At 47.3% G+C, this 16,258-nt stretch overlaps 1 protein-coding gene across 8 annotated transcripts in view; it reads left to right on the forward strand.

Annotated features, from left to right (window-relative positions):
- Nucleotides 1-16,258, forward strand: part of LOC129868307 (active breakpoint cluster region-related protein-like) — a 224,395-nt gene that overhangs the window by 60,590 nt on the left and 147,547 nt on the right. For 7 of the 8 annotated variants that reach the window (XM_055942160.1, XM_055942161.1, XM_055942162.1 and 4 more), the window contains exon 2: nucleotides 11,458-11,636. In XM_055942160.1, the coding sequence (XP_055798135.1) occupies nucleotides 11,458-11,636 (179 nt within the window). Of the gene's footprint in view, nucleotides 1-11,457; nucleotides 11,641-16,258 lie in introns of all 8 variants that reach the window. The other variant, XM_055942168.1, reaches the window with a different exon arrangement.

Genomic DNA, 16,258 nt, shown 5'->3' on the forward strand with positions numbered 1-16,258 from the left:
CCTTCCACTAGATGTCAACAGTCGGTAGAACGTTGAATGAAGCTTATGCTGTGTTGTGGGGCCGGATGAGAAGGGAATGAGTCAGTGGTCTGGCAGATTGCCAGTTCCTGGTCACGCGCTTTCCTCATGATATTGCCTTGCGTTCCATAACTTCTACAGACAATTTTTCCGTGCTCCTATTTGTTTTTCAAAAGTTGGGGATTATATACACCTGCCTGTCTCCCTCTACAACCTGTGCAACAATGTATCATTTTACAAATGCGATCTATCCCGTGCCAGCAAAGAAGAGGCAAGCGCTGGTTGTCACCAACCAGCACCAGTACCACTCTTCCACTTGTGTGCCATCAATGGAAACGTCACTATTAACATCACCAGCTTGGTTAGCTCGGACTCGCCAACCATAATAGTTGTTTCCTATTTAGGCCTATTGGATATTTATTAAATAATTATTTATTGAGGTTTTTGTCTCATTATTGAATCTCTGCTAGCTAGCTACATGCCATTTTCTCTTTAGCATGACAATGTCTAATTTAATATAATTATTAGAATTAACGACAGGGTCAAAATATGATAAAAGAACTTACTACTTGCCTGCTTGGGTAGCAACTTCAGAATGCAATGAGAAATTCACTCATTAAAATATATATATTTTTAAACAAACATCATGGCAAACTTTTTATAAATGCGATAATGCCCTTGAAACCGGGAGTCATCGTGCGATAATGCCCTTGAAACCGGGAGTCATCGTGCGATAATGCCCTTGAAACCGGGAGTCATCGTGTGATAATGCCCTTGAAACCGGGTTCTCAGGCATTATTTCTTAAGTGGCCTACCTATCTCGCCAGTGGCTCGGGTTGGCCAGCTAATTAGCGTGTACGGTGCCATGGTAACGTGGTGGTGGTTGATGTATGCATGTGGCATTTGAGTGAGAAAGGGTCCTTATCTCTTCCCTCTACAGGGATACGGCTGAACAGCCTCATCTGATGACGAGACCTGCTTCTGTCATTTCCTCTGTTTGTTCTCCCTCTCCTGTAAAACATCACTCTCCCTCTCCCTCCTCCTTTCAGTACGGCATGCAATGGTTGTCAATCGCTTTGTGTGAGAGGTTGGATTATGCATTTGTGTGTGTGTGTGTGTGTGTGTGTGTGCACGTGTATGTGTGTCGTATTATGTTCCAGTCAAGCCCACATATGCATATTTCACCAACATATACTAGAAGTGTGTTCAGCCCACTTCGACAAACAATTTGGGTCATTTGTCGAGCAATTTGATTACTTGTCATTATAGTTTTGCTCACATTCTAGCCTACTCATGTGATCTAGTGTGAACCCATACTACAGTACCTCTGTGCTCACAATCTCACCTTAACCCCACTGGCGTAGCACACAGTGCCGCATATGAACACGTCATGAGCCATGATTTATTAGAGAAACCGCTGCAGGGTTCAGTGCTGCCTGCCAAACATTACATAACCGCTTCCCACTGTAGGACACTGCAGATAGGTGCTGAGCCAGCCACGCAGGAGGAACTTCCCCTCACTGCCGCAGAATATATCACATCTGTTAAGTGAAACTTGCAGGAAAGTTACTGCACTGTCATTGAACATGTTTTAAATCATGAATACCTGCTGTTGATGTGGACATGAAGAGAGAAGTGTGTCTCTCTGTGTGTGTCTCTCTCTCTGTGTGTGTGTGTGTGTCTCTCTCTCTCTGTGTGTGTGTGTGTCTCTCTCTCTCTGTGTGTGTGTCTCTCTCTCTCTCTCTGTGTGTGTGTCTCTCTCTCTCTCTGTGTGTGTGTCTCTCTCTCTCCCTGTGTGTGTGTCTCTCTCTCTGTGTGTGTGTGTCTCTCTCTCTCTCTGTGTCTCTGTGTGTCCTCTCTCTCTGTCTCTCTGTCTCTGTCTGTCTGTGTGTGTGTGTGTGTGCTTTTTGGAAATGTCCGTCTCCCTGGGGACTCGCTGCTATTTTAACTCTGCTCTTCTCTGACACGTATTGGTCATGAATATCTCTTATAACATCACACTACACACACCACTGCTGATGGCCCACACAGAACATGCAAGTCTGGAAGCCAATGTCATGTCTAAAAGTTATGAAACAAGGATAAAACTAGGGCTAATTAGCTGTCAACATGAGCTATGACATGATAGACAATATTTGATGTACAGTAACAGACATTTTTCTTTGTCAGTTGAAATGTAGCATGTGTGTTGTAAACTGCTTTCCATCTTCACTGGCCTTTAGAATCTCTGAGATGAAGTGTTGTCATTGATGGAGGTGCTGTGCATCAGATCTTCCCCATCTTCTGTGTACTTGCTTGTTTGGTGTGTGTGTGAGATGGATCACCCTGTCACACTGCAGCAGCCTGTGGGGAGCTGTGTGATGTATGCATTCGCAGTGTCTCTGGTCCACTCACCCATCCTCACCACGCCACTACACAGCCACAACCCAGAGAGCCTCTCACAGAGGGGTTCAATTCCAGTGTCACGACTGTGTGTGGAGTGGGATGACAAACACCTGCTGTGTATCACTATCATACGCTCACTGTTGTGCTCGAGTTAAAGAAGTGACGGAGTAGCGGTTCATACCAGCCATTTTGTCTCTGGTCTTGCGCCGATTGTGTCTTAATGAGTGGTAGTGCAGTGAAAACTGCCACCATTCCAGCTCCTGGTTGGCTCATCAGACAGCCCATCAGACAGCGTTTCACACCTATTTACAACTGGTCTGTCTCAGCTGCCGCCAGGGAAAGGGGTGATACGTGTTCTCCACAACCTAAAGGGCCAGCCCTAACTACATCTATCTGCCGAGTGTGTGTGTCTCTGTCTGTCTCCCTCTCTCCTCTCCCCCTCTCTCTAGGCCAGGGGTTCCCAAACATTTTCACTCGGGGCCCAGCATTGGGGAACATCACGCGTCCCCTGTCTTTCTATGGGCACAAGGACTGTTCATGACAAACTGTTCACACGTTTCTTGTTAGTGGAGAGAATTTAGCAGGTTTAATTATTTAATTAATTCCTGCAATTCTACACTTATGGTGTGCAAAGAACATTTTTCACTTAAAGTATTTTTTTTCTTGCAGTTCTATACATTCGAAATTGCACCTTGTGCATTCTACTAGTAAGTTAAAAAATATATATATATATTTTTTAAATTAAATAAAAATTGTTGGCCCTTTTTCTCTCAATTTTTGTGATATCCAATTGGTAGTTAGTCTTGTCTCATCGCTACAACTCCCGTTCGGACTTGGGAGAGGCGAAGGTTGAGAGCCGTGTGTCCTTCCAAACAACCCAGCCAAGCCGCACTGCTTCTTGACACAATGCCCACTTAACCCGGAAGCCAGCCGCACCAATGTGTCAGAGGAAACACTGTACACCTGGCGACCGTGTCAGCGTGCACTGCGCCCAGCCCGCTACAGGAGTCAGTAGAGCGCGATGGGACAAGGACATCCCTGCCGGCCAAACCCTCCCCTAACCCGGACGACGCTGGGCCAATTGTGCTTTGCCCCATGGGTCTCCTGGTCGCGGCCGGCTGCGAGAGAACCTGGACTCGAACCAGGGGGGTGAGGGGGCTCGACCCACAGTTTAATAGCCTCGAGCAGTGGTTCCCACTCAAATCATGTCCATCCCAGTTCACCAATTATCCTTCAAATGACATTAGCAAAACATTTATCTGATTTAATGACAGCTGTCATGCCATTCCTTCAGCCCAACAGAGGTGTGTGAACAGTCAGTTCAATCAGTGGAGGCAGACATCATTAACAGTATAGATAAGCCTTGTGTGAAGGTGAGAGAGAGAGAGAGGCAGAGTGAAATGCATTCTCTGTCAGGCCGCATTTTAGATGGACCTGGAGAATATATTCTCTAGAAAAGGCCCAGGTCTTTTATTCTCTCTGGATAAACTCCTTTGATGGTTTGTTTCCCATAATTGGGGCAAGTGGCAGTAATAGGAAACAATGTAGCTAGGTCTAATTTAGCTCAATCATCTAATAAAGAGCCAGTGAACAGAGTGAATATATGCCCTGCAGTTACTGAAATGACTGCAATTATGCAGGTATGGTTTTGGTATTTAGGCAACGCAGGGAAGGGAATTGATTTCTTATTGGTTGACTCACACCCTCACACAGTGTGTGTAGTTGCTATGGCGCTAACTCTGGCTGATGAGCTCACTGACTGTAACTTCAGCCCACAGCTGTTTACTGTGTGTGTGTGTGTGTGTGCGCGCGCTTCAGGTTGCTTTGTATGATAAATCTCACTAGAAAGCCACAGGCTGATTGATCCCTGCTGAGACTAGTTATTGACTCAAGCTGTGGCCTTTCCTTCATAAACTTTCTCAATATTAACATTGTATAAATAGTCTCATCTCAGTCTGAACCTTGCCTCTGACACATTCTCATTCAGGGAAGCACAAACGACTGTGGCGCGTTGTCATGACAGCCTTTGCCCTCGCCATGGAGACGGCCTGTGATTGGCTGTGTCAGGGAGGTTGGAGCGTTGGGGAGCTGTCCATCAGGAGAGGTTGGGGGAATGTTAGAAAGTGACAACAGGGGAGGAAAGGAGAGCGATGGAGAGGAGTGTGAGTCTGCAGACCAAGGGTTCACTACCCTTCAATGTACCGCTGGTTAAACAACACGCATCAACACTTAGAAGGGAAGAGGACAGTGATGTATTTGCAGTGGTACATCAGTGCAAGTACTGTGATATATCCCTCAAAAGTTATCTTCCAAGGCTAAAATACTCTTCTCTTGTAATTGTCTTCTATCATCTCTCTCTTTAATGTTTCTATATTTCCTACTCCTCTGGGGTGTTGGATATCTTAGTAAAGTGACGGGTGTAACTGCAACAGTCCTTGACAGATGGTACTGAGGCAGGGAATGGGGACAGAATACATCATCTGAATTGCAGTCCGCACAACTCAAGAGTGGCGCAGCTGTCTAAGGCACTGCATCTCAGTGCTAGAGGCGTCACTCCAGACCCTGGTTCAATTCCAGGCTGTATCACAACCGGCCGTGATTGGGAGACCCGTAGGACGGCACACAATTGGCCCAGCATCGTTATGGTCTGGCCGGGGTAGGCCGTCATTGTAAATAAGAATTTGTTCATAACTGACTTGCCTAGATAATAAAGGTTAAATGTTTTTATAAATGAATCTCCAGTCAGTCACCTTCAGCACAGCGGCACTTAAACACATATCTTATGATATAAATGCTTTATTTGTGCATTTAGAACAAAGTGTACTGAATGTCCTGGGCTTTTAAATTCGAGACATGGCAGACTCTGTCACAGAGTTCTACAGTAGCGTTAGGACTAAGTGTGTTACAACACTGCCTTGGTGCTGAGGGAGACTACTGCTTGACTTCCAAATGTGCCCCTTGTCCCTACTCTCTAGCTCCTAACCCCTACCCCCTATTAGAGAGCAAGATGGAGTTAATACCATATTGGTCATTGCCATCTGATCCTTTCAGAATTACATGAAGTAGGCCTATCTAGGGAAAAGCGACTAGGCTGGCCCACAGTGTGAGGCTATAGAGTATTTGATCCCTTTCATGTCTTCATCGGGCAGTATAACACCTCTAATCATGTTGCTGTGTTTATCAGCCCATTAGCAGGGATCACATTGATCCAACTACAGGCTTCTCCCCTCCTTCCCTAACCTCTAGGGCCATCATGAATGGAGCACGCAATCAGGCACACACATATGCTGCTGCATTCATTTCATCTGAGAACAAAGATAGGACATTGATTAGATTGAGGACTGTCATGCATTCTAATGAGTGACCTCTGAACTCCACACATCTACTTGCTCTACCTCTCTAGGTATTTTTCTGATACCACTGATGTCGTGTGTGTGTGTGTGTGTCATCCAGTATGAACATACTCCATTCAGTCCCTTGTTTATTTTCCTAAACAGCCTACAACTCCAGCTACCTCAGGAAGAACCAACAGTGAAAGTGATTTAGAGTGAGAGCGTAACAATATCACACAAAGACTAACTGTTGGCTATTCAAAGCAGCCCTGAGCTCAGCGCTTTAGGGTCAGGAGAGGTTTTACGTCTGGCTGCAACGGTGATGGAACGCCACAATACACTAAAGGAATTACAGATCTTAGCTTGATATCCAATCATCCTTTGTTTGTTAACACTCCCCTTAAATCACCTGCATTGGCCATTAATCAGTATGTAACATCCTGCTGTGTGAATAACATCATGTTTCCTATAGTACCACTTTCAATCTATCATTTACAGAACAGTCACTGTTGTAAATCACTGCTGGTGGTGGTTCCCTACCGGAGGCACTGAGGAAGTCAGTGGAAAACCCTCCATAGTTTTTATTTTATTATTTTACTTTCACCTTTATTTAACCAGGTAGGCCAGTTGAGAACAAGTTCTCATTTACAACTGCGACCTGGCCAAGATGAAGCATAGCAGTGCGACACAAACAACGACACAGAGTTACATATGGAATAAACAAGCGTACAGTCAATAACACAATAAGGAAAAAAAGAAAGTCTATATACAGTGTGTGCAAATGTCGTGAGGTAAGGCAATAAATAGGCCATAGTAGCGAAGTAATTTCAATTTAGCAGACTAACACTGGAGTGATAGATGTGCAGATGATGATGATGTGCAAGTAGTGATACTGGTGTGCAAAAGAGCAGAAAAGTAAATAAAAACATTATGAGGATGAGGTAGGTAGATTGGGTGGGCTATTTACAGATGGACTATACAGCTGCTCTGACAGCTGATGCTTAAAGTTAGAGAGGGAGATATAAGTCTCCAGCTTCAGAGATTTTTGCAATTCGTTCCAGTCACTGGCAGCAGAGAACTGGAAGGAAAGGCGGCCAAAGGAGGTGTTCACTTTGGGGATGACCAGTGAGATATACCTGCTGGAGCGCGTGCTACGGGTGGGTGTTGCTATGGTGACCAGTGAGCTGAGATAAGGCGGAGCTTTACCTAGCATAGACTTATAGATGACCTGGAGCCAGTGGGTCTGGCGACGAATATGTAGCGAGTGCCAGTGCCAGCCGACTAGAGCATACAGGTCACAGTGGTGGGTGGTATATGGGGCTTTGGTGACAAAACGGATGGCACTGTGATAGACTGCATCCAGTTTGCTGAGTAGAGTATTGGAAGCTATTTTGTAGATGACATCTCTGAAGTCGAGGATCGGTAGGATAGTCAGTTTTACGAGGGTACGTTTGGCGGCGTGAGTGAAGGAGGCGTTGTTGTGAAATAGAAAGCCGATTCTAGATTTGATTTTGGATTGGAGATGTTTGATATGAGTCTGGAAGGAGAGCTGTTCAGGAGTCAAGTTATGGCTTGGGGGTAGAAGCTGTTAAGAAGCCTTTTGGACCTCGACTTGGCGCTCCGGTACCGCTTTCCGTGCGCTAGCAGAGATAAGTCCATGACTAGTGTGGCTGGAGTCTTTGACCACTCTCATGCATGCTTCAGTGCTCTGTTGGAGTAGACAGCAGATCTAATGTTTGAGAAAACAGTAAGTGCATTCTACCTCATTAATAACACAATGTGTTCACCGAGGCATCAGTAAGACCAGGATCTCATGGTCTTAGTTTGACTCAGTTCTCTGATCATTAGAGAACTGAAGTAGGGTAACATGACTCTGACCATTAGAGAACTGAACTAGTATAACATGACTGACCATTAGAGAACTGAAGTAGGGTAACATGACTCTGACCATTAGAGAACTGAAGTAGGGTAACATGACTCTGACCATTAGAGAACTGAAGTAGGGTAACATGACTCTGACCATTAGAGAACTGAAGTAGGGTAACATGACTCTGACCATTAGAGAACTGAAGTAGGGTAACATGACTCTGACCATTAGAGAACTGAAGTAGGGTAACATGACTCTGACCATTAGAGAACTGAAGTAGGGTAACATGACTCTGACCATTAGAGAACTGAAGTAGGGTAACATGACTCTGACCATTAGAGAACTGAAGTAGGGTAACATGACTCTGACCATTAGAGAACTGAAGTAGGGTAACATGACTCTGACCATTAGAGAACTGAAGTAGGGTAACATGACTCTGACCATTAGAGAACTGAAGTAGGGTAACATGACTCTGACCATTAGAGAACTGAAGTAGGGTAACATGACTCTGACCATTAGAGAACTGAAGTAGGGTAACATGACTCTGAGCCCATCCTCCCCAATTAACGTGCCACCAACCTCCTGTGGTGTGTGTGTTGGAGAGCTGCAGGCAGTGTAGTGAGAGCAGAGGACCTCTTGCTGGCCTACATTCACCGTATTCCACGTATTAGACCGGAGGGCCTGCCCAGTCTGCACTGCCCTCATCCCCTCTCAAATCCCTCCCCAGTCTGCACTGCCCTCATCCCCTCTCAAACCCCTCCCCAGTCTGCACTGCCCTCATCCCCTCTCAAACCCCTCCCCAGTCTGCACTGCCCTCATCCCCTCTCAAATCCCTCCCCAGTCTGCACTGACCTCATCCCCTCTCAAATCCCTCCCCAGTCTGCACTGACCTCATCCCCTCTCAAATCCCTCCCCAGTCTGCACTGCCCTCATCCCCTCTCAAATCCCTTCCCAGTCTGCACTGCCCTCATCCCCTCTCAAACCCCTCCCCAGTCTGCACTGCCCTCATCCCCTCTCAAACCCCTCACACTGGATAGTTGCACCATGAGGGGAGGTGGCATTTTCAGCTGAATCTGTGAATCTTCCCACTGGAATTTTGGGACAGTTACCAGAGTTTTTGCAACCCTGGGTTCGCTATTATAATTTGACTATTTTACACGATTGTTTGGCTTTCTATTCGTCTTATAGGCCTAAATCCATTCTCCTTCAAGTAGATCTGTCTGATGATATGGGGATTTTCTCACTCAAGCATTCAGGGCTCTGTGCCTCTGCAGATAATAAAAGGGAAGAGAACCTTTGGGATATGCAATAAAGAATTTAGACTGTAGCCACGCAGCATGACGATAGGATTATGCATCACATAATAAATACTCTCATGAGATTGGATTGAATGGGTTCAAGTCTACATTTTGTATTTTAGTCGTCTAGCTCTAGCAGATGCTTTCATCCACAGTGACCTAAATCCATTCTTAAACCAACCATTCTGATGACGAGTCTGAAACGGGCACATCGAGGTTAAAACCTTCAGAAAGGTGTTTCGTTTTTGTGTGACTGTCGTGTTTACACAAGTCAATCCCACCCCGCATCATATGTGATATACCTTTTCCAATTGTATCTACCATACACCACAATGTCAATATTTAGATTTCCTGTACTGGTAATGACGACATAGGCTACTGGTCTCACGTTTTTATAAAAAATCAATGATGCTGAAACAAGATTTACACAATGGCATAAAAAGGGCCACATGTGAATCTGAACGAACAGTCATCTAGAGAAGGTTTGTGGTTGAATAAGCCATATGGTTGCTGTTAGAGTAGGTATATAGCCCTGTGCCCAGTCAGCTGGCTCTCAAGTCCCTGTCACCCAGCAAAACAGATGGCATGACGCGTTGCATGGCAACACAGGCAAGCCCCTGTGTGTATGTGGAAGTTGAGTGACAGGTGGGTGGTCTAGTGGCTGTGTGTTAGCATCTGTGTCAGTGATTGACAGATGGGTTGGTCCCCCCGCCACTCTGGGTCTGCTTCATATTAGGGCTCTATTGTCTATCTAGGCCTATATCCCACTGGGGATTTCAGATTCTGTGTGATACCACTGACAAATGACTCCTAATTGAAAAATAAAAGGGGTATCACAGCTAGATGCGTTCAAAGCTGCTGCTCTGTGTGGTCTACGGAGACCGTCTTTCTGCTCACGAAATCCAGACAAAAAAAGACAGATTTTTGGGGATTTTCACATAGAGTAGTCCTTTGGAGAAAGGATTGTTGACATATTTGACATTTTGTAATGCAATACATTTCCTATTTCTTTTGATCTTGACAAACTCCCCAGTCCCTGCTGGTGACAAGCATACCCATAACATGATGCTGCCACCACAATACTTGAAAATACAAATAACACTATTTGACATGTCAAATAAAACTATTTGACCAATCAGGACCTGAATATGACTGCGCATCAAATAATAATTTAACGCGTTCATACGTTTTTTACGTAGTTATTACACGTTGATTACACTCTCTCGTATTTCATATGTCACAACGATTCATCGATACGTCTGCTATGATGCTGGCGAAGTTGTTTTGCGCACCTACAATGCTTGTCATAAAAAAAAGCTAGCTAGCTCATGGGAGCAAACCATGTTCTTCCCCAAAAACATAGCAAAACGACACAATCTGTTTCAGTAGCTATTGTTAGCTAGGTAACTATGTAGCTAGGTGTCATCATCTAAAATAACCCTCATTTATAAGACAGTTCTTCTTAGATTAATGGTGGTCGGACCCATCTATGTGACGCTAGCCACAATAGTGGACTTTGCGGTTAGCCTTCAAAATAAAAGTATGGCATAATTCTACTATTTGCATCACTGTCAATGACATACTGTTATTTTGAAGGTAAACCGCAAAGTCCACTATTGTGCCAAATCCCTATTGTGGCCATTTTCAAAACCTCACTAGCCAGATGAAGCTAGCTGGCTGCTTATAACATTAGCTTTGGGCAACAGGGTTAAGTAGCTGGCTTGCTATTTATTTTCATGAACTGAAGTGCAATTTCAATAGGTGAACAACAAGTGGCAACCTAGCTAATACTTAGTCACAAGGATTCCTAAATCATTGCTAAGAATAATGAAAATGACTGCAGTTTCTACTGGTCATTGTTTTCAGGCTGGTTGTATTGGTGCTAGCTAGGTACCAAGCTAAAGCTAGCTACCCCAGAAGTTGCTGGCAAACAAATGATGCTTTATTACCAACGCAGTATTGTAAACACATCGTTTGTGGCCTGTGTTTGCTTGTTTGCAGACTTTTTTGTACAGCTTTGACAGTGCTACTGTATCTTTTTTGACACGCAAAGACCCAAACAGCGTTCCATAGTATGTATGTTGTGAAGCTAATAGCGGTGACGCTATTACTGTGCAACTCCGCTAGGGTAACATCTGGAAAATAGCGCACTTGGTTGTGTGTACCGGTGCTCAACCAGTCGGCGAAAGCCAACATCACCCACGACAGAGAACGGTTGATTGTCAAGGGCAATGAATTACATTATCTTGGCTTTAATGGATTTGGCCTTTGAGTTGTCTCGCAGACATTTTCTTACTCCTTCAAACGACTACTCGATCCGCACAGCAGACATTGTTGGCTAGGTGTAGCGCAAAATTTTACGTAGCGTCATTATATCATGTACCAACGTTATATAGGTATGCACGGTAGCTTTGATATTGGTTTTTAACATCGGCATTAAACTAGACATCGGGCCGAACCAATGTTGGCATTTTTAGCTAATATCGGACGATTCCGATATTTCCACCGATATATCGTGCATCCCTAATACTAACCCCTGTCTCTATCTCACCTCCAGACTTCAACTATAACACAGACGGGTATGACGGAGACACAGCAGAGGATCGTAAGAGTCAGGACAGTTCAGAGACCATGCCCTTCATAGATGAGTCCCCCACCATGTCCCCGAGCCTGTGTGCCCGTGGTCCCGATGGAGAGGCCATCTCCCCCGTCCCCCCAGAGGGTCTGCTGCCCGGGGTGAGTCACACACTGGAGGACAGGACCGTACTGTAGAGGTTTCCTCTTACTCCTCACAGATCCAGTGCTTTTGCTCTCAACACTTCCTATTCCTAACATTGTGACTACTTCCTGCAGGCGTATCTCTTCAGGCCTGTGTAATTAGCAGTAATTAACCACTAGAGTTCTATCTTCATGGTAACACTACAGGTGCTGCATTCATGCACAGCCTCCGTCTCTAACTGAGACATGTCAGAACTCAGCACAGACGCAAACCCATATAATATGGTAGCTTTGCTATCAGTTTAGTATGTAACCTGTATGACAAAGGGACAAGAAATAGCTTAGCTTTAGCTTGCTAAATGGTAATGACTGTCTGAATGGTTATACACTAACCCAGCAGTATGGAATACCATAAACTCTCTCAATGAGTAGGGGCCAAGGGGTACCATACTAGTGCCAGTGGTGGTAGTAGTGACAGTAGCCCAGTGTGTGTGTGTGGGTACGTGCATTTATCATTATCCTCACACACTGACCCTCTCTGCAAGGACAGAGCTGACCCAGTCCTGACCCTTATCTTCCACACAGGCCACTGGCTGACTGAAAGATCAAATGGATGCTTAAAGGTTATGGAAAATAGCTGATGCTTGGAGTGTGGTTTTTAGTGTTACTCCCCACTGTAGTGTGAACAAGGAGACTGCTTTTATTCAGACAACAGTGTCAGTTGTTCCAACAGAGTAGCCAGCAATCATCTCTCTCTCTCCTACATCATTGTTATGTGACCCTAGGGTTTCTTCTTTTACTATGGTACAGTCCACTGATACATCTCCATCTCCACCTGGTGTTGGGAGACAGACGGAGCACCAACAGACCTGCTGTAACTTCTGCAATGTGCTTACACAGCACATAGACCTGCTGTAACTTCTGCAATGGGCTTACACAGCACATAGACCTGCTGTAACTGCTGCAATGGGATTACACAGCACATAGACCTGCTGTAACTTCTGCAATGGGCTTACACAGCACATTGACCTGCTGTAACTTCTGCAATGGGATTACACAGCACATAGACCTGCTGTAACTGCTGCAATGGGATTACACAGCACATAGACCTGCTGTAATTTCTGCAATGGGCTTACACAGCAAATAGACCTGCTGTAACTGCTGCAATGGGCTTACACAGCACATAGACCTGCTGTAATTTCTGCAATGGGATTACACGGCAAATAGACCTGCTGTAACTTCTGCAATGGGCTTACACAGCAAATAGACTTGCAAAAGTAGAGGTCTTCTCTCTGACCCTACCCAAATAAATAATTTTTAAAAATATGAACACCCGGTTCGAACGGACCCAAGGACAACCAAACCCGGCCCCGTATATATACCCGGTAGGCTCCACATCCAGTCTGATCCGATCAGAGTGGGGGAAACAGCAGAAAAAAATAACTAAATGCTTCGTTATTATCTGAAGCTGTAATGCACGCACCGAAGGAGAGCTGAACGGAGCTAGCAGCAGTCACACTGTGTGTGCGCCTGAGTATTGGCGAAGGGTGCAATTGTGGCCCACAATTCAGCACTTTCCTGCATGTGGACATTCTTGCATCTGCAGCAACCCCACTTTATGTTTCTAATTTCTCAGCTAGGACTCAGTAGGACTCAGTAGGACTCAGTAGGACTCAGTAGGACTCAGTAGGACTCAGTAGGACTCAGTAGGACTCAGTAGGACTCAGTAGGACTCAGTAGGACTCAGTAGGACTCAGTAGGACTCAGTAGGACTCAGTAGGACTCAGTAGGACTCAGTAGGACTCAGTAGGACTCAGTAGGACTCAGTACACAGGCGGGAGGCACTCCAGAACAGTAGGTGGCGCTAATGCACGATAATGTTGGCTGCCTACCGTCAATATACCCCACAGAAGAAGAAGAGTTGGGCACTGCTTTGTTGCAGTTGTGTTAATGATGGTGTGGGCAGGTATTTGGCAGGCGTTAGCGAGGGATACTGGATGCTAGTTAGGACTCCAGGACACAGCAGGCGGGATAGGTAGCTAGCACACCGGTAGACCGTGTACTTTGCCCCAGCCTGTTGGGCACTGTTTTCCTGCAGTTGTGTTAACGACGGCGAGGGCAGGTGTTCGGCAGGCGGAATGCCTCTTCCGCAAGTCGGGTTGTTCCTGTATCACACACTATTGGTGTGGTGCCAGGAGATACTGTTCACTTTATTTGTTGATTTCACTTTTGTTTACCTATTTCACTTGCTTTGGCAATGTAAACAAATATTTCCCATGCCAATACAGCCCTTTGAATTCAATTGGTAGAAAGAGACCGCAGCAACCAAGCCGACTCGCACTAGTTACTAACTTCTACCTGCCAAAGATTTATCATCTGATCTGAATACATAGTACTTGTTTGACTGCGTTCTCCTTCCATCAACCACCATCACTATCTCCCATTGGTCAGATGATCTGCATGTTGACCACTGACTGGTTGACTTGCAGAGCTCTGAGGAAAGGGGAAACACTCAAACCCACATCGAAACCTTTTTCCATGACTTGCAGGAAGCCATTTCCCTATTTTGAAGGGTGAGGAAGACTGGTTGCTGGTGTATTTGAGTTTCACATCCAGTTTCTTTATTCATGTAATATCCTCAATTCATTTCATATAGAATGTCATGTGGCTGTACACTTGAGGCGTGGTCAATAGAGGTGGAAACAAGCCATGTGCTTCCATTATTTACATGTTACATATTTGCAGAACTTAAAAAGCTATAAATTCTTATCTCTTGTGAAATGCAGGTTGAAAGTTTGAGCTTCTGAAATTGTAAATACAACACCTAACAGAACCTGTAAAAGTGTGTGATTTGACTATAGTTGTATTTTGCTGTGGGTGTGACAGGTCATCTATGTCTAACAGGGTAGTATAGTACTTTCACTAGATCTTCTCATGGACACTATTTGAGGCCCTCTCCATGGAGCCTTAAGGGAGGACTGTGTGTATTTGCTATTGGACAGACGGAGGTCCTCTCCACAGGCCTGACGTGCTGGACCTCGCAGGGAGCATGGGTATTTTAGGGGAAAACGGTTGTTGTCTATGCATTTTCATTTGTCTTGTACTGTACGCTTTGTATGTGGTGTTTCTTTGGGCACAAAACCATTGTCAGTCTACTCTGTGGTTGTGCAGAAACATGTATCTGTTCAGGAAACTACAGCTGGAAAGCACCTAGAACAGAATTCACTCATTTCAGAGAAGAGGTACATTGAGATCCGGAGAGTGGGAGACGGGGGAGAGAGAGTGGGAGACGGGGGAGAGAGAGGGGGAGAGAGAGGGGGAGACGGGGGAGACGGGGGAGAGAGAGAGGGGGAGAGAGCGGGGGAGACGGGGGAGAGAGAGCGTGGGAGACGGGGGAGAGAGAGCGTGGGAGACGGGGGAGAGAGAGCGTGGGAGACGGGGGAGAGAGAGCGTGGGAGACGGGGGAGAGAGAGCGTGGGAGACGGGGGAGAGAGAGCGTGGGAGACGGGGGGGAGAGAGAGCGTGGGTGGGAGACGGGGGGGAGAGAGAGCGTGGGTGGGAGACGGGTGGGAGGGAGACGGGGGGGAGAGAGAGCGTGGGTGGGAGACGGGTGGGAGGGAGACGGGGGGGAGAGAGAGCGTGGGAGGGAGACGGGGGGGAGAGAGAGCGTGGGAGGGAGACGGGGGGGAGAGAGAGCGTGGGAGGGAGACGGGGGGGAGAGAGAGCGTGGGAGGGAGACGGGGGGGAGAGAGAGCGTGGGAGGGAGACGGGGGGGAGAGAGAGCGTGGGAGGGAGACGGGGGGGAGAGAGAGCGTGGGAGGGAGACGGGGGGGAGAGAGAGCGTGGGAGGGAGACGGGGGGGAGAGAGAGCGTGGGAGGGAGACGGGGGGGAGAGAGAGCGTGGGAGGGAGACGGGGGGGAGAGAGAGCGTGGGAGGGAGACGGGGGGGAGAGAGAGCGTGGGAGGGAGACGGGGGGGAGAGAGAGCGTGGGAGGGAGACGGGGGGGGGAGAGAGAGCGTGGGAGGGAGACGGGGGGGGGAGAGAGAGCGTGGGAGGGAGACGGGGGGGGGAGAGAGAGCGTGGGAGGGAGACGGGGGGGAGAGAGAGCGTGGGAGGGAGACGGGGGGGAGAGAGAGCGTGGGAGGGAGACGGGGGGGAGAGAGAGCGTGGGAGGGAGACGGGGGGGAGAGAGAGCGTGGGAGGGAGACGGGGGGGAGAGAGAGCGTGGGAGGGAGACGGGGGGGAGAGAGAGCGTGGGAGGGAGACGGGGGGGAGAGAGAGCGTGGGAGGGAGACGGGGGGGAGAGAGAGCGTGGGAGGGAGACGGGGGGGAGAGAGAGCGTGGGAGGGAGACGGGGGGGAGAGAGAGCGTGGGAGGGAGACGGGGGGAGAGAGAGCGTGGGAGGGAGACGGGGGGGAGAGAGAGCGTGGGAGGGAGACGGGGGGGAGAGCGTGGGAGGGAGACGGGGGGGAGAGCGTGGGAGGGAGACGGGGGAGAGAGACGGGGGAGAGAGAGACGGGGGAGAGAGAGCGTGGGGGAGAGAGACGGGGGAGAGAGAGACGGGGGAGAGAGAGCGTGGGAGAGAGAGCGTGGGAGAGAGAGACGTGGGAGAGAGAGACGTGGGAGAGAGACGGGGGAG

This window comes from Salvelinus fontinalis, chromosome 13, assembly GCF_029448725.1.
Source record: "Salvelinus fontinalis isolate EN_2023a chromosome 13, ASM2944872v1, whole genome shotgun sequence".
Lineage (NCBI taxonomy): Eukaryota > Metazoa > Chordata > Actinopteri > Salmoniformes > Salmonidae > Salvelinus > Salvelinus fontinalis.